This window comes from Chelmon rostratus, chromosome 3 (genome assembly GCF_017976325.1).
Source record: "Chelmon rostratus isolate fCheRos1 chromosome 3, fCheRos1.pri, whole genome shotgun sequence".
NCBI lineage: Eukaryota > Metazoa > Chordata > Actinopteri > Chaetodontiformes > Chaetodontidae > Chelmon > Chelmon rostratus.
Window position 1 is genome coordinate 557,501 of NC_055660.1, and position 18,524 is coordinate 576,024.

Sequence of the window (18,524 nt, forward strand, 5' to 3'; positions counted from 1 at the left end):
TGCTGTTTGATCTGAGTCTCCTCGGCGTATTTAGAGATGCCGTTAATGAATAGAGTGCGCTTCACCTGCAAGACACAAAACTGGGATTAAAACACGAAGACGGCTTTTACTGTTCAGTGTCAAAAATAAAAGAATAATAAATAACAACTGAAAACTAAAGTGTTTCAGTCCCAGAGGACAACAGGAGGACAGAGGAGATCCTGGGTCCAGTGTGATTTCTTGCCAGCAGCAGCAGATTGGTGTATAAAAGACCAGCGTCTGTATGTTTTAATGTGGTTCAGTTACACTCGGTTTGACCATCTATCAGCACGTTGTCACGGCGCCACTCTTCATCGCTGCAGGACGCAGCTGCTGTTCACATGAACAGCACTTCCTGCAGGACTTTCAGAATAAATGTGTTTTATCGCTGTGTACTGGGGAACGACCACAGGAAATGGTGACGGTGTTGTCCCTACCAGGTCGTCCTCCTTGTAGTGCATCTTGGACGTGTGTCTCCTCATGCTGTAGACGGTCAGGAGCAGATACATGAAGGCAAACGAGGTGTGCAGCCACAGCAGATTCGTCCTGGACACGAAAACAAAACTTTTTACTCTCGCAGAAAACTCTGGAAATCAAAACTCGTTCTTGTTCCCCCAAAACTCCAGGCTAAGCTAGGCTAACCAGGTCCTGGACCTGATCCTGTACTGGACACTGGAGTCCACCAGGCGAACCCTCAGATCAATACTCATCAGCTGATCGGCAGCCGCACGCCGTCACACATGTCATGTGACCCTCGGGGACTCACCCAGACTTCAGGTTGGCGATGGTGGTGCGTCCGAAGCTGTAGGCGTTGTTTTCTGGAACAGACGGCAGCAGAGTCTGATGTTATGATCAGAAACATGGCCGACGACCTGCAGGTCGCCGTGGAAACGCTGACACAAACTCAGTCAGAGCGCACGACGACCTTCGGCCTCGTGGATCAAACGGACTGACTGTAATAGATTACTACTCAACATCAGCAACACAACACAGTACATTTACTCAAGTACAGGTACTGAGTACTTTCTACTTCTACTCCACTACTTTTATCTGATAATAATGGTAATAATACAACATGTAGTCAACAAATACAGGAAGACATATTAGTACTGATCCAAATAAAATAAAACTTTATTGATGCCTGAGTGGACATTCACAGACTAACAGCTGCAGCATCAAAGTGATGAAGACTTTAATGCATCAATAATCTTAACGGACGAAGATGATGATGTTTTAAATCTGAAGTATATTTGATACTAATACGTTTGTACTTGTACTCAGTAAAATCTTGAATGCAGCACTTTAGTAAAAGTATTTCTTCTACCACTGCTGCAAAAGATCTGATCAGGATCCAGGCTGAGCTAAAACTACCATCTAGCATCAGACAGCAAACACAGACCTACAGACCTGCAGATTTACAGACCCACAGACCTACAGACCTGCAGACCCACAGACCTACAGACCTGCAGATCCACAGACCTACAGACCCACAGACCTGCAGGTTTACAGACCCACAGACCTACAGAACTGCAGACCCACAGACCTGCAGATCCACAGATTTACAGACCCAGACCTACAGACCCACAGACCCACAGACCTGCAGATTTACAGACCCACAGAGCTACAGACCTGCAGACCCACAGACCCGCAGACCCGCAGACCCACAGACCCGCAGACCCGCAGACCCGCAGACCCGCAGACCTGCAGACCCGCAGACCTACAGACCTGCAGACCCACAAACCTACAGACCCGCAGATCCGCAGACCTACAGACCTGCAGACCCACAGATTTACAGACCCACAGACCTACAGACCCACAGACCCACAGACCTGCAGATTTACAGACCCACAGAGCTACAGACCTGCAGACCCACAGACCCGCAGACCTGCAGACCCACAGACCTGCAGACCCGCAGACCCACAGACCCACAGATTTACAGACCCACAGACCTACAGACCTACAGACGTCCTACAGCTGTGGTCTGACAGCTGTTACCTTCTTTAGAAGGGGGTCCAGGTGCTCCTTGGTTTAGGAAAGCGTCTTTACTGATAATTCTAACTAAATCAACACAAGGCGAGAACACGGTGAGTCTGCTGCCGAACGCTCAGGGTTCAGTTAAAAAGAGTGAAGTTGTCAGAAAACATTGTGAAGAGTCAGAATTACAGAACATCCATCACATCAGTAACAGAGGAGCTGAGCCACTTCCCAAGTCCTGAAAAGTCCCGGTTCTTAAAGGGGCGCTCTGCCCCTTTAAGAACTTTAAGAACCAGGACTCGGCTTCAGTAAAACTGTTTCTTTTTTCCTTTTCTATATTTACTTTGAGCCACTTTGGACCTCCACAACACATTTACAGTAATTCACAGACGTACATCCTGTGGCAGGGGGCCAGGAGATGTGTCTTTGTATCATGGCTCTGGATGGTTTCTGATTGGTGGGATGATGCGGTCTGTTCTCACCCAGCAGGTCTCCAGAGAAGTTGACGGGCAGGACGATCCCGACAGAGAGGACGCCGACGACGACCAGCAGGCCGATGATGTGACGCTGGAAGGACAGATAGTGAACGGCATCCTCACCGCACTTCTCCCTGATCTCTTCATCCCTGAGGGAGGAAGAGGGTAGTTAACAGAGCTCTGATTGGACCCGAACACGAGCACATGAACCTGACTCGTGCTGTCACGTCTGAGACCTAATGCAGCAGCAGCAGAGACGTGGACGACGTCACACGCAGTCAAACCAAAGCTGAACACTTTGTGGAGAGATTCTGGCTTTGGATCAGGAGGCAGAACTTCAGCTCAGCTGCACCTCACACTGGACTCAATGTGAGCCAACAACATCAGGTTTCTCTGACTCCACTACGAAGTCGTGCTGTCAGTAAACACAACAAGTTAATGTACGGTGGGTGAGATCGGTCTGGAGGCCAGCTCGTACCACACAGAGCTGAGCTGAGCTGCTTCCTCCTCCTGGTCTGCTGGCAGCTGGTAACACGGTCCAGCTGTCAGAGGTTCATGACCTGGTAGCTGCAAACGAAGACCGGCAGCAATTCACCGTTCACACACGCTCACTTTCTCTCTAGTGTGTTGAAGCTGTTAGTGATGAGCTTCCTCAGATCAGCTGTTGGTGGTTCAACCTCAAACACTCTCAACTCAGATAAACATCTAAGAAAAGTTTGAAACATTTAAAAACTCAATCAGTCGGTGTTTTTCACCACACGCTCACTTGGAGAGATCCAAGCGCTGCATGGTGACGGGCTGCACGGCGACGAGCTGCACGGCGACGAGCTGCACAATAACGAGCTGCACGGCGACAAGCTGCACGGCGACGAGCTGCACAATAACGAGCTGTACGGCGACAAGCTGCACAATAACGAGCTGTACGGCGACGGGCTGCACAATAACGAGCTGTACGGCGACAAGCTGCACTGTGACGGGCTGCACGGCGACGAGCTGCACAATAACGAGCTGCACGGCGAAGAGCTGCACAATAACAAGCTGCACGGCGACGGGCTGCACAATAACGAGCTGTACGGCGACAAGCTGCACAACAACCAGCTGCACAGCGTCGAGCTACACGGTGACGAGCTGCACCAACACGATGTTTGACCAAACATCAGACTGCCATGTTTGTGGACACACTCCATCCATTCAGCCTCCTCGCCACACGGTGGCACTAATGAAGAACACTCTTCACCTACTGATCCATTCATACTGATCTGTTTGAAGATGAGCAGATGAAGATGATACTCACTTTATTCTGAAGATGGCCGTCAGCCACGAGCAGAAACCCTGCAGAGAAAAACAGAACCATCAGAAACTAAAACACAAAAATCACACACACACACACACACACACACAGTAGTGAACAGGGATGGAGGCTCTGAGGAGACCAACAAGGAGGAAGACAATGAATGATGAAGGAGTCCTTACGTTGTCTCTCTGGTCGAAGTCGACCGAGCTGGAGACGGAGGTGAGGCGTTCGTATCGGTCTGGCGTCTCAGAGTGCATCGCAGAGGCAACGCTATGGAGACACACAGCGAGGAGTCAATTGGCTGTTAGCTGTTAGCATGTAGCCGCTCTGACCTTTGACCTCTGAAAGCTGATTGGACTCCTGAGTTCAGTTCCAGTGTGTCTTTAACATTTTACTCTCTAAGACTCGGCACAGGACTAAACACAGAGGCGCAAACAGGAAACAGAATATTTCCACACAAACACAAACACTGAGCAGCTGTGACACAAACACCTTCAAAGACTAAAAACCTTACAGTCATATGAACTCTGATCTGAAAACCTCCACCCAAACAGGACGGAGGTGTTTCCAGATGTGAGCGTGCTAGCTGACAGTGTGCTGGACTTTGTGTGGAGTTAGCTAACAAGGTGGCTAGCACAGCGTCACAGGGTTCGGGACACACCGAGCAACAACACGCAGCCTGTTACCTTTTGACCGGCTCATAGTTATCTCTGTCTCGTCTTCGGCTGAATTAACGTTAAACATGAAGAGAGATGTGGAGCAGCGTTAGCATCACGTCTGTTAGCATCACATTTGTTAGCATCACATTTGTTAGCATCACATTTGTTAGCATCACGTCTGTTAACATCACAACTTTTAGCATCACGTCTGTTAGCATCACGTCTGTTAGCATCACATTCTCTTTAAACACCGTCAGCATTCAGGTCTGGGGGGTGATTGGTGCCACCTGCCACACTGAAACCGCAGCAGTCGTCTTGAACCTCCACCACAGAGAGCGTCCAGCACTCTGAGCTGCTATCATCAGTTAATTAATCACAATAATTAACAAAATGTGGATGTAATTTTTAAAAAGATGGAAGATGATAGAGGACTTTATTATTTATTGATAAATATGTTCACTTGGCCTTCAGAGAATAATGACTGTATATCTAATAATCCTAATTCCCTGCAAAGACGACGGCTGGATGAAGAATCGCTGCAGCTCCCTATCCTGAACATTCAACCCTGAAAAGTTCGTCTATGTTGGTAAAACAACGCTGGTCAGAGATTAGTCGGTAAAATAACGGCGTTCCAGCGAGCCGTGATGATCACGATGAGTCGTTGGACACACAGTGAAGCTGTGGGGCAGCGCAGCGTCGGACATGTTTCAATAAGTGAGTGAAGGAGGTGTGGGTGAGTCTCCTTCCTGGAGTCTGACACTAATAACCGCCCACACACAAACACACAAACTGAAACGAAGAAGTCGTGTTAGTGCACCAATCCGAGAGCAGAACCCTGTTAATGAAACCAGAGGAGGAGGAGGAGGAGGAGGAAGAGGAGGAAGAAGATGTTAGCACACAAACCAAACATGGAGGAAGCAGCAACATACTATTCGTGCTCCTCCAGGTCGCTGAAACGCTTCTTCAGTCTTCAGGATGGAAACAGAGAGAAAATGAGAGAGAGCTGAAACAGAACCACACGTCTACATTTAAACAGGTAGTCTTCATCATCCCGTCACATGTAGTCTTCATCACTGAAAACACACCGAGAGTACAGGAAGGTCGAGCTGCGATGTCCTGTCGGCACTTCATTAAAGGAGGAGTTCACAATATTTCAAGTCTGTCTTCAAACAGGCTCATTACAAGGAGCTCAGTCCACATCACTCTTCATCAGAGGAAGACGAGCTGGTTGGTTGATTAATGTCTCTGCTGCAGGAGGAAGGCTGACCAGAGAACTGCTACACCCAGAATTTTATCACATCTTAAGCAGCACAGGACGTCTGAGGACATTCTGTGTCCACCAGAGACGGACCGCCGTCTCCAGACTTCAGAAAACTGAGCAGAATAAATCTGCAGTTTGAGTGACGGTAACAGACTGATGCTCCTCTGCTCAGTGACACTCTTCATCATCATCATCAAAATCAAAATCAAACACCGGAAACGCCGAAAAGTGAGCGTGTCAGAACAGACATGGAGAGGACGACTCGCCTCCTTCATCTCCTTCATCACCTTCGTCACCTCTGGGACTGGCAGACGTGGCCCTCGACCTGCAGGAGGTGGAGGGTCAGACAGAGCTGTGGCAGAGAGGGACGAAGGCCGCCGTATGCTCCGTGTGGCGTCTCAAAACCCGGAGCTGCCACAGGTCGGAGCGTAACTGTGGCACATAACGCGTCTGCTAGCTAGCATGCTAACAAAGCTAATCTCTGCACGGCTAAAATCTGAAGATTGACGGATGGATGTCCTGATGGTTGGTTAGAGCTCACGAAAGCACACGTCGACGCGCAAACAAGTTAGACTGGCAGCTGACTCATGGTCGGCATGGCAACCTGAAGGTGGTGGCGTGCCTTACGTGAACATTATAGTAATAAACAGTGTAGCATGTGAGTGCTGCATCATCATCAGTGAACAACTGTTACTGGAGACTGAGCACAAGCTGAGACGATCGGATCAGATCTAACAGGAAGCGAGTGTTTCTGTGACTTCCTGTCCAGACGGGGACTGGAAACTGTCCACAGATCCGACTGAGGTGTGAGTTCCACCTGAGTTCCACCTGAGAGGGATCTTCTATTCTCACTTTGGTTGATCTGAGTCATGATTTCACAGGAAAACATCCAGTTATTCATGCTGTGGCCCCTCGGCCGGGTCCTGACCCCCATGTTGGGAACCGCTGGTCTGATTGGTGCAGCCCCACCTGCATGACATCACTCTGGTGATGACATGAAGGCAGAAACTGTTCTGACCTTCAGATGTCTGAGCTCTTCCTGTGATTAAAGGTGTGTTTACCTGTCAGCATCGGTGACCAGCGCCAGGCGACCGTAGTCCCACGCAACTTTCCGTAGAATGGAGAAGACGAAGAGCAGCACCTGAAGAAGAAGAAGACAGAGGAGGACTTCCTGTTACATGACTGATGTGATGTTAAATATATGATGAGGTCAAAGGTCACAGTGTTGTACAGTGATGTCACCGTACAGTCGTAAGTGCTCCAACCGTTAACGGGTGTCCCCCCTAATAGTGGACGCTTACGAGTTTGCACTCACCACCCAATCAGAGAGCACACACCACACGCCTCCTATAGTGCCCCAGTACATGCACTGCCCCCCCCTACCCCCACATATGCACATATCTGCTAACTGCTATGGTAATTAGGCTAGTATCGCTAAGGCTAACAGACTCGAGCTACATGAAAAGAGTGAATCTGTAATTAAAGTGAGTGTTGAGCAGAGAGTCTGATTGAACATCAGAATGTGGGTCGATCCATGAAGCTGCAGTATCGACTTTTCCAACAGCCAGTAAACACCACACAGTCCACAGCTCCCACAATGCAACCTGTTCCCTTCCACCGCAGAGCCGTGTCCTGCGTCAGCACTACACAACCCTCCTGCGTTCAACACATCCACAGACTTTGTTCATTTCATTTTTGATGCACACTGTCCCATAATGCATTGCACACAGGAAAATGAGAAGCTGCTTGCAGCTGCCACTCACTGGACTCGCTGCAGTCAGAGCAAAGGAAGCGATAGAAACACTCACTTCCTGTTAGATCTGATCAGATTTAATCAATCAGCTGTAACCAACGACAGCTGAGACTGAGAGGACATGAACGGTCTGATCTAATCAATAAGAACGATCTGTGACATGAGATGAATGCATCAGATTTATTATTCTCATCATCGTCTTTGACTGATAATCATCACCATCGAACTCACAACATTTATCGACAGAATAAATCGCCACGCAGCAAAATCGAAATCTCAATGAGACGATTCTATACACCAATCAGAGAACGACACGTGTTTCCCATCATGCCTTGGGGACTTGCAGTCGGTGGGGAGCACGTCGCTGAAATGGCAGCTGTTCTACACGTGTGACAGCGCATCCCTGCAGCGCCACAGGCTGGAACGACCCATCGGTCGGGGTTAAGACCTGATCAGGTGGTGGCAGAGCAGCTGCAGCCGCCCTGATCCCGTCAGCTCATCGCTGTCGGGATCAAGCCGAGCAGACATGTTTGTTTGTGCGGCGATCGACTGTGCGGGCCTGGCTCGTCTCCAGACACTTTATTAAAGCTACCTGTGCCGGGACAGGAAGCGAAGTGATCTCCAAGCTGTCAGGATGTGCTCCATCTGCATTTACTGATGTTCTGTTTCTAAATTAATTATCTGATCAGCCGGTTCATGATCACATGTTTCAGATTTGTTCAAATAATCGATCAGCCCAAACCTATCTGCCATCACAGCGACGGGACCGCCCGACTCTCCTCCTCTGCCTCAAAGTATCATTCATGACACAAAACAGAAGAAGAATCTCATGAATTAGTTCAGATTAGACTGAGCGCGTGCGGCGACGACTCACCAGGAAGCACATGAAGTCGAGGGCGAGCACGGTGGGCACTCCTCCGAACGGCAGCCCCTGCAGCACCGTGCTGCGGATGCGGGCCGAGTAACAGTAGTCTTTGGACTCGCTGTGGGCGGAGCAGTTGCCCGGGCCGCCGCACGCCTGGCCGCTGCCGAATATCGCCATGGTAACGATCAGCGCTCTGAGCATGCTCACTGCCGCATCCTTGCAGAGTATCTGAGGGAGGAAATGGAAAACAGTGACCTTTAACCTTTCATTCAACAATAAGCACTCAAAGCACAATTCTACCTTCCTGTTTAATGGTTTTAATGGTTTTAATGGTTTTAATGGTTTTAATGGTTCCTTCCTGTAAACGTCAGTGTTTGTTTATCTTTTATTTAACCATCATTTCACAGCACGTCACCAGCAGTCCAACACGACAGACTGAACAGATGAATGATGCAGAAGCAGCCTCTTCAGCTCCTCAGGTTAGTCACCTGAAACTGTTCTGAAAGCTGCAGTGCATCCTGGGAATGTTTTTGCTCGAGATGGTCAGTAATGTTTAACAAACATTTCAACAGGATATCACAGAACAGCGTTTCAGCTCGAGACCCACAGCTGACTACATTTCCCAGCATGCCTGAACAGCAGCAGCAGACAGCTTCCTCCTCTGTGACCTACTGATCCCGTTGCTACGGTAACCCTGACTACAGCTCCTGACCTAGTTTTTACACCTCGACGGCCACGGCGGCAGCGCTCCGGGTAATGATGTCATCGTTACATCACTGAGCGAGCAGGCTGAGAACAAGGAGACGACGTGAATCTGCTGCTCTCACCCAAACATCACTACACATTCCTCAGAAAGTAACTGAGTACATTTACTCAAGTGCAGTACTGACAGACAGTTCTCAGGTACGTGTAAAGTACTTGAGCATTTCACTACATTTCAGGTGCAAATACTGGACTTTGTCCTACAGTACATCTCTCTGATACCTTCACATTCAGATTAATGACACAAAATCCAAAACATTATGATGTAAATGAGCAGATGACCTGCAGCCCAAACACTGAAGTAATCAACACATCATGTTATTCTATTACAGGCCGATGCTGCATAATGAGTACTTTTACTTTTTATACTGCAAGTATATGCTGAAGATAATGTTTTTGTACTTTTCCTTCCTCCTCCTGTGCTATGTTCTGGAACTACAATTCCCATAATGCCTTCAGGGGTGTTAGCTGTATGCTACAAGGTCAGTTGTTTTTTTTTGCCTGCATTTGTTTACAATGTGTGTCTCCATGAACAGTCTGCTGAATTAGCTGTTAGCAGCTTCTGTTAGCAGCTTCTGTTAGCAGCTCCTGTTAGCAGCTCCTGTTAGCAGCTCCCGTTAGCAGCTCCTGTTAGCTGCTCCCGTTAGCTGCTCCTGTTAGCAACATGAAGACTCTCTGTTCTTCTTCTCTGGTTCCTCAGTGGATTTCTGGAGGTTTATTCTGCATCACCATGATCACCTCAGGAGGTTCAAATGAACCTCAATGTCTCTGTGTGTCACTGCTGCAGCGCCACCTGCTGATCATGTCTGGTCAGTCAAATCAGCCGTCACACTACAATCAGTTCCTTCCTGTTGTTTTACATACGCCTGCATGCACCTGTCCTTTCACCTGCTGCAGGAAGTTCAGCTGACTGTGACAGAGAACAGAGACACACTGGAGAATAACTGAAGGTCAGAAATGAACAAATCTGCTGTTGAGCAACAGCCAACCAATCAAAAAATCACTTCCTGTCAATAACTGTCATTCCTGCGTCCAGAGGATGAACTCTTCACATTTCAATGACTCATGGTGTTTCCTCTAGCGCCACCCTCAGGACAAACTGCACATGTTTAGCACCGCTGCAGTTCAGACTAGAGATAAATTGTCATGGCAGGTAATGCACTCTGCAGCCTCTAGGGGGCGCTAACAGGATTTGACAGTGTTGTTCTAGCTGGTTCTGTGTAGAACATGTGCAGTGATAGTCTGATCTGGAATATTCCACCAGTTCAGCATCATTCAGAGGACCCCCCCCCCCTCTCTGTTGTCATGGTGCAGCAGCAGCATGACTCATCTGAAGCCTCCAGTCTCAGAGCTGCAGACTCACTGCAACACTGACAAACACACACAGTCCACATCTACTCAACAGACCCGAGCACCGCTAACACCTGAAGACCTGCTGCCAGATCAGGACACCCCCATCTGACCCTCCCCCATATTAACCACACCACAGCCTGACACTTCCTATTGGCCTGAACCCAATTATCATTATTAGCTTAGCCCTGGCTAAAAACAACTGCTAGCCTCATTAGTTTAGCCCTCCATTAGCCCCGGATAATTAACACCTGGTCTGAGCGCTCCACTAGCCTCTAATATTAAGACCTGGTCTAAGGGCTCCACTAGCCTCTAATATTTAAGGCCTGGTCTAAGAACTCCACAAGCCTCTAATATTTAAGACCTGGTCTAAGGCACTAGCCTCTAATATTAAGACCTGGTCTAAGAGCTCCACAAGCCTCTAATATTTAAGACCTGGTCTAAGGGCTCCACTAGCCTGTAATATTAAGACCTGGTCTAAGAGCTCCACTAGCCTCTAATATTTAAGGCCTGGTCTAAGAGCTCCACTAGTCTCTGATAGTTAAACCCTGGTCTAAGAGTTGTACTCGTCTCTGATAGTTAAAGCCTGGTCTAAGAGCTGTACTAGTCTCTGGTAGTTAAACCCTGGTCTAAGAGTTGTACTAGTCTCTGATAGTAAAACCCTGGTCTAAGCGCTCCACCAGCCTCTGATAGTTAAACCCTGGTCTAAGAGCTCCACTAGTCTCTGATAGTTAAACCCTGGTCTAAGAGTTGTACTAGTCTCTGATAGTTAAACCCTGGTCTAAGAGCTCCACTAGTCTCTGATAGTTAAACCCTGGTCTAAGAGCTCCACTAGTCTCTGATAGTTAAACCCTGGTCTAAGAGTTGTACTAGTCTCTGATAGTAAAACCCTGGTCTAAGCGCTCCACTAGTCTCTGATAGTTAAACCCTGGTCTAAGAGCTCCACTAGTCTCTGATAGTTAAACCCTGGTCTAAGAGCTGTACTAGTCTCTGATAGTTAAAGCCTGGTCTAAGAGCTCCACTAGTCTCTGATAGTTAAACCCTGGTCTAAGAGCTGTACTAGTCTCTGATAGTTAAAGCCTGGTCTAAGAGCTCCACTAGTCTCTGATAGTTAAACCCTGGTCTAAGAGTTGTACTAGTCTCTGATAGTTAAAGTGAATTTCATCTTAATTTGACCGTATTTGCATAAATGTGCTGAATTCACCGTCAAAGACACCAATACGTGTTGTTCCTCACAGCAGCGCCGAGCTTCCTGCTCACCTGCTGCACACGGATCCACTGAACAGGTGAAGCTTCTTTAAGCGTTTCTTCAGATCCAGAGAAGAAGAAAAAAAAACAGCCCAAGAAAACGTCTTTTCACGCTCTGCTGACGTCTGCAGGACAAAGATAACAGCTGAGTGTGTGTTTGAGCATGTGTGTGTGCGTGTGTGTGTGTGTGTGTGCATGCATGCGTGTGTGTATGTGTGTGTGAGTGTATGTGTGTATGCATGTGTGTGTGTGTGTGTGTGCGTATGCATGCGTGTGTGTGCATTTGTGTGTGTGCATGTGTGTGTGTGTCTATGCATATGTGTGGGCATGTATGTATGCATGTGTGCATGTGTATGTGTGTGTGTGTGTGTGTGTGTGTGTGTGTGTGTGTATGCATGCGTGTGTGTGTGCTTGAAGCAGTCCAGACTCAGGTATGAAAGGTGTGTGCAGAGAGGATTGACATGCATCAAAGGGTTTTGCGTTACATGACGCCTTCATGACTCGTGAGATTAGTCGAGTAGAAAACAGTTTCTTTGGTCTCCACGGTGAAATCTGGTGGCAGACTCAGGGTCAGCGTTCAGCAGAAACCTGCCGCTGGACTCACGGTTTTGTTTTTCACTGTGAAGACCAGCGTGGACCCCCCTCACTCTGACCGTGACGTAGCTGAAGGTCTTATCAGCCGCCCCCATGCCTCTGAACTCTGTGACACTGAAGGGAAACAACGCTGCAGTAACTGTAAAGAGTGTCGTCACACCTGAAGTCCAAACCAGTTTTCATGAATTTCACATGTTCGATTTTCATCTTGTATTTCTGATCCTGGACTTCTGCGGTACTTTATCCCAAAGACCGACTCATCAATAAACCTGACAGCGATTGATCAGCATGGAGCCACAGAGTCGGTCTGAACCTGATCAGCACTTTGATCTTCTCTTCAATTTAATTAGTCCGGATTGGAACTGGACCTCGTTTAGCATAAAATAAAATAAAGTCCTGGACTAAAACAAGTACTGTTTTCTTCTGGTTCACGTCGAACACAGTCACATCTGTGCAGCTGAGGTGGAGCCTACATCTCCCACAATGCACCTGGGCAGTCTTTCATTAGAGCCTGGTGGATAACACAGACTGTACGTGACTCTGCTGACATCATCATTAATCATTTATTAAGTTATATATGAGGAAGATTAAAATGTCAAATATCAAAACATGAATGTTTCATGAAAAAGACATTTTAAAAAGCCTTCTGTTTGTTGTCCCTCATTTATTAAATCTTTATTCCTAAAATTCTAAACTTACTGTTTATCACGGCAGCTCAGAATTATTTATAATTCGTAACATAATATCTGTAATTATTATCATAAATACATTTAGAATTATTATTGGAAATACTTTATATTATATTATACAACTCTGCTGTTACTATCGACATAAAACATTCGAACATGAAAACCTTGTATCGTAGCTGCACATCACATCATAAATACACGTCGGTCATGTTTACGACCTCGAGGGTTTAACTGTCAGAGACTAGTTCAGCTCTGAGGTTTACCTGTGGGCTGCGTGACCTCCTGCACGCTGACACGTCGGCCCAACGAACAGCAGCAGCCAATGAGCTGTCTGTCAAAGTTCTGCTGAAATGGTGTGTTCAAGTGCAATAATAAAAACTGGACATTCAAAATGTCAGCTGTTAGTTCTTCCTACATTTCAGGTGAACTGACGGAGTCTCACACAGCCACACCTGTCTCCACACTCTGCCGTCGTGCTGCGTCCGTCTGGCTCCATTATCTTTCTGCCACAGTGGAAAAACACTCGGGCTTGTTTGTTTCAACCAACCAATCACAATCGTCCTGGGTGGCGCTGAGACCAGGATGCAGCGACCAGGTTATGATTATGCGAAGTTGTAGGCTGCTAGCTCGGAGGCTGGGGTTGATGATCCCGTGGCGACTGGGCCGCCAATGGCAGCTTCTACCCACAGCTACTTCCTGTCAGTCAGACTACTTCACAGTCCACGCTGAAGCGTAGGATTTCAGAGCTTCGACCAGAAATTACAACACTGATGTTTAACACGGACGCTTGTTCTGGAGGATCATTTGGTCCCAACGCGTCACCTGACTTTGTCTTTTCTGATCCTGAATCAGTTTCAGTTTTCACTGAGGTCACGGTGTGACTTCAGTTTGACTGAAATCCGTCACAGCTGGAGACCTGAAGCACGTCAGAACTGAGACCTGAAAACACTCAGGATGTGAACTAAAACGTCTCCACGAGGCTCCGACATTGTGATTATTGACTCATGTGTTCAGTGTCTCCCTCAGCGATCGATACCACTTCATTTCTATAAAATGTCCATCACCCACAAGACAGCTTAGCATCTGTCTGCGGCATCTGTCCGTCCACTGGAGTCTCCACTAAACCTTCAGTGTTCATATCACACATTCAGTCCCAACTGACTATAAGGAGACCGCCGTCAAAAACAATGAGGACAACTGCTGCAGGATGACTACAAAGAGACGCAGGACGACTACAAAGAGATGCAGGACGACTAAACAGAGACGCAGGACGACTACAAAGAGACGCAGGACGACTAAACAGAGACGCAAGACGACTACAAAGAGACGCAGGACGACTACACAGAGACGCAGGACGACTAAACAGAGACGCAGGACGACTAAACAGAGACGCAGGACGACTACAAAGAGACCGCCGTCAACAATGAGGGTAACTGCTGCAGGACGACTACAAAGAGACGCAGGATGACTACAAAGAGACGCAGGACGACTACAAAGAGACGCAGGACGACTACACAGAGACGCAGGACGACTACAAAGAGACCGCCGTCAACAATGAGGGTAACTGCTGCAGGACGACTACAAAGAGACGCAGGACGACTAAACATAGACGCAGGACGACTAAACAGAGACGCAGGACGACTACAAAGAGACGCAGGACGACTACAAAGAGACCGCCGTCAACAATGAGAGTAACTGCTGCAGGACGACTACAAAGAGACGCAGGACGACTAAACAGAGACGCAGGACGACTAAACAGAGACGCAGGACGACTACAAAGAGACGCAGGACGACTACAAAGAGACCGCCGTCAACAATGAGGGTAACTGCTGCAGGACGACTACAAAGAGACGCAGGACGACTACAAAGAGACGCAGGACGACTACAAAGAGACCGCCGTCAACAATGAGGGTAACTGCTGCAGGACGACTACAAAGAGACGCAGGACGACTACAAAGAGACGCAGGACGTCTACAAAGAGACGCAGGACGACTACAAAGAGACGCAAGACGACTACAAAGAGACGCAGGACGACTAAACAGAGACGCAGGACGTCTACAAAGACGCAGTCACAGAGGTTCCGATCTGCTAAAGTAATAAAATGAGTTCAATACTCTGCATTTCATTCATTTTATATTGTGATTCCAGAGGTTTATGTCTCGTATTCTGTCAGTTCTGATGGAAATGACGCCTCTGATGCCGTAAATACTGTAAATATTTGAAATGTTGATGTGAGCGATCTGGATCTGGATCAGGATCAGAGCCGGTCTCTGTGTGAACCTGGATCAGGTTGGTCACATGATATCTGACTAATGATGATGAAATGAATTCAGCGTTTCACAAAGTTTCACACGGATCATCAGGGGCTGAAAATTAACTGCCAACTGTCAATAATCAATCAATTGATTATTTAAAACATCTCTAAAGAAATGAGGAGAGAAGGTTTCACTTTCCTTTAGTTTAAATATCGTAAACTGATTAAAAATACTCCGTTTGGATTAACAGCATTTTGTTATCAATCAACTAATCATTTAATCATTGATCAGTCACAAACTCCAGTTACTCCACTTACAATCAACAGTTGAAATCATTTTTACAAACCAGGATGACGTCATGATTTTCAGACTCAGATCTGCAGCTGCAGCACGTGATTAATGGATCAGTGATACATGAATTGATTATTGGTTTAATATTTCAGTTCAAATCCTGAAGATTCTGCTGAAAAGTAGAAGCAAAAACTGGAAGCAGATCATTTTTCATCTGACACAAGTTTAAGGATTAATCGATCATCCATGAAGTTTCAGCTGATCGACTCATTGATTGATTGATTGATTGACTCATTTTCAGCTGTTAAATTGAGCATAAAGTGTTTTTCCTACACTTGACTGGAGACATTAAAAAATGATGACAATGATCTTTAGTTTCAGCCTGATGTGTCGAGTTCACGCGCACGCGCACGCACGCGCACGCGCCCACTCTGTCACCGTGTTGTTAGTTTTCTCCTCGTCCCTCCTGGATGAAGCAGCGGCCCTGCTTCACCTGCAGTCCGGCCTCAGCCGACACCACCTGCCCGGCGAGCATCCGCCGCCCGCCGGGACACAAAGTCAAAGACGAGCCGAGCGGAGAGGGGGACTGAACCGAGCTGGTCCTGGTGCCAAACAGGCTTCCGTCCGTCCGTCCGTCAGAGGTGAAATCACATTATAGCTGCAGACAGAGGGACAGAGGGACGGACGGACGGACGGCTCGGTGTGTCCTCTGCGCACACATTATATAACCCAACACCCCCACCCCCCCCACAAAAACACCGGAGCCGTACGGAGGTTGGATGGATGCTGTCCGGGTGGGACAGCGGGCAGGAGCCCCTGACAGGCCGCCGGTGAGGCTGCAGCAGCGGCCTGTCAGCCGCCGATCAACCCGCTGAGCAGATCAGACAAAGCCGTCTTATGATAAACCACAGAATAAAGCCCCTGATCAATAAACCGCATTAGAATAAAGCCTGTACCTGACCATCCGAAGCCGATCCTCCTGCTCCCCTCCTCGGCTAAAATCAGGAAAATTCACCGCAGACTACGAGCCGTTAAATCCTCACAAATCCACCGCCGTCCGGGCTGCGTCCTGCCGCAGCGCCGCCATCCCACAAAAAAGGCTGATTCACGCCCGAGGAATTAACACCGCCGCCGCAGGAGCGTGTCCCTCCGCCCGCCGCCGAGTCCGCTGCCCCTCCGCCGGCCGTCGGTGCTAAAATGGAGGCGGTGTTAGTGGGAATAGACCCGGAGCGGAGCCGCTGCTGCCGCCGCGCTCAGAGCAGAAGAAGAAGAGACAGACGACGGTCCGGCAGAGGCGGCTGCTGCTGTTACACACAGCCGCCGACAGAGGGCGCCAACCCGGCTCTTCACAGGAAGAGCCCGCCGCCGGGCTCCGATTCCTCATCATCTGTCTGTGGACTCAGAAAAACCTCCAGTCAGAACACAAAACACAACCACACCGAACTGTGAGGAGTTCATATGACAAAGAATTATAATGCTAATTATAATGATAGATGAAGGTGATCAGTGGATCTTTGTTCATGTGGTCAGAACTGCTGCTTTACTGTCAGAGGAGGAGGAGGAGGAGGAGGTTTCAGGCTACAACACTGAGCTAACCAGCTATAAGCTAAACAGCCTGCATGCAGCTAACAGCTGAGCAGCTAACTGATGAACTGATGTGTGAGCTGACAGTAAAATTCAGTTTATTTGTCCTTCACATCACCATCAGAGTGACGCTTCAGTCGACCGGACATCAGTCCCAGCCTGAGCCCCTGAAGCTCGCTGCTGGTCCCAGGTGAACCGGTGCTGGTCGGAGGTCAGTCTGTCCAGCAGGTGGAGCTTCTACTGCAGCCTGGTGGAGGACAGAGGAGGACATGTCCTGCGGTCACAATCATTCTGCTGCTAGAGAACACTGTCCTGAGGGGACGGTCCTCCTCTCTGCATGACGTTTCCATGGAAGCTCAGAAAACAATGTTTACTCTTATTGTGATAAAATGATGTTTATTCACATCCTCCATCAGATCCACACACACACACACACACACACACACTGGTCTTTGTCTCCAGCTTCTCTGCTGAAGTCAACCAATTAACCCAAGTTACTAAGTAACTAAGTTAAAACTATGCAGAAACAACAAATGCTGTTTGTGTTGAAGTGACAAACTGATCTTCGTGCAGCTGTTGTTGTGTTCAATGTCCAATCTGCATCTATTCATGGATAATCAATAAATATTGATTTTGATTGCAGACTGTCATGGTAACAGCCTGAGAGCTGTCTGATGCTGTGATGGGGTGTTGGATGGTGTCTGATGTCCACTGGAGGACAGTGTTGGTGTCTCCACAGGTCTCTCGTGTTCAGTTGTCTGTTGTTTTTATGCTTTGTGTTGTTGCTGATGTTGAATTCTGTGTCGTTGTTCAAATGTAAAAGTAAGGAAATGTATTTTTTTAAATAATGTTGATAATAAACAGTATTAATGATCTTTTTATCATTAAATGACTAAAAGACACATTTTTAACACAGAATCCAAACACAGTCATCACGTTGACCTCAGCAGATTTGGTGTGTTTCCATATTTGTCACATGACTCATCAGGCTGATCCTCTCTCACTGCTGATGGACTCAAAAACACATATTACTGCAGGTTTATTGAAAATGTAGCTGGCACCTGCTGGTTTCACTGTTCTTAGGTCTTTCCAGACACTCACAGTCTGACCAGCAGAGGGCGCCATGAGCTGTCTTCATCTGCCAACATGTCTGATCAGCAGCAACGTTACTGAAGTGACTGATGAATGGAAATATTTATCATCAGGAAGAAGCTAAGAAGATGAAACCTCCTTCAGAAGAAGAATCAGTGAAGGAGACAAAGTCAAACTGTTCCAGAGTCAGTTTGTCTGGAATAATTCATAGACATGAAGGAACTTGAAACTCAGTGATATCGTGGCTCTGTGATCTGACCTTCATGGTGGACATGAACATTTCCGAGCTGAACCTGGAGCTCCTGCAGCTAAAGAGGAAACACTGCGTGTTCCTGCTCCTGCAGAGCAGGAACACGCTC

General features: G+C 47.8%; 1 protein-coding gene across 4 annotated transcripts in view; it reads right to left on the reverse strand.

Moving 5' to 3' along the window:
- Positions 1–16,652, reverse strand: part of LOC121627782 (CSC1-like protein 2) — a 28,868-nt gene extending 12,216 nt beyond the window's left edge. For 3 of the 4 annotated variants that reach the window (XR_006008090.1, XM_041966842.1, XM_041966841.1), the window contains exons 1-10: positions 16,446–16,652; positions 8,310–8,528; positions 6,744–6,823; positions 5,351–5,389; positions 3,942–4,032; positions 3,763–3,800; positions 2,475–2,617; positions 785–836; positions 456–564; positions 1–65 (exon numbers count right to left, since the gene is read on the reverse strand). The exon at positions 1–65 is cut by the window's left edge and continues 6 nt beyond it. Coding sequence is in view for 3 of the 4 variants with exons in the window: in XM_041966842.1 (XP_041822776.1) it covers positions 1–65; positions 456–564; positions 785–836; positions 2,475–2,617; positions 3,763–3,800; positions 3,942–4,032; positions 5,351–5,389; positions 6,744–6,823; positions 8,310–8,501 (809 nt within the window). In the remaining variant the exon portion in view is untranslated. The remainder of the gene's footprint in view (positions 66–455; positions 565–784; positions 837–2,474; positions 2,618–3,762; positions 3,801–3,941; positions 4,033–5,350; positions 5,390–6,743; positions 6,824–8,309; positions 8,529–16,445) is intronic. The other variant, XM_041966843.1, reaches the window with a different exon arrangement.
- Positions 16,653–18,524: the final 1,872 nt, after the last annotated feature.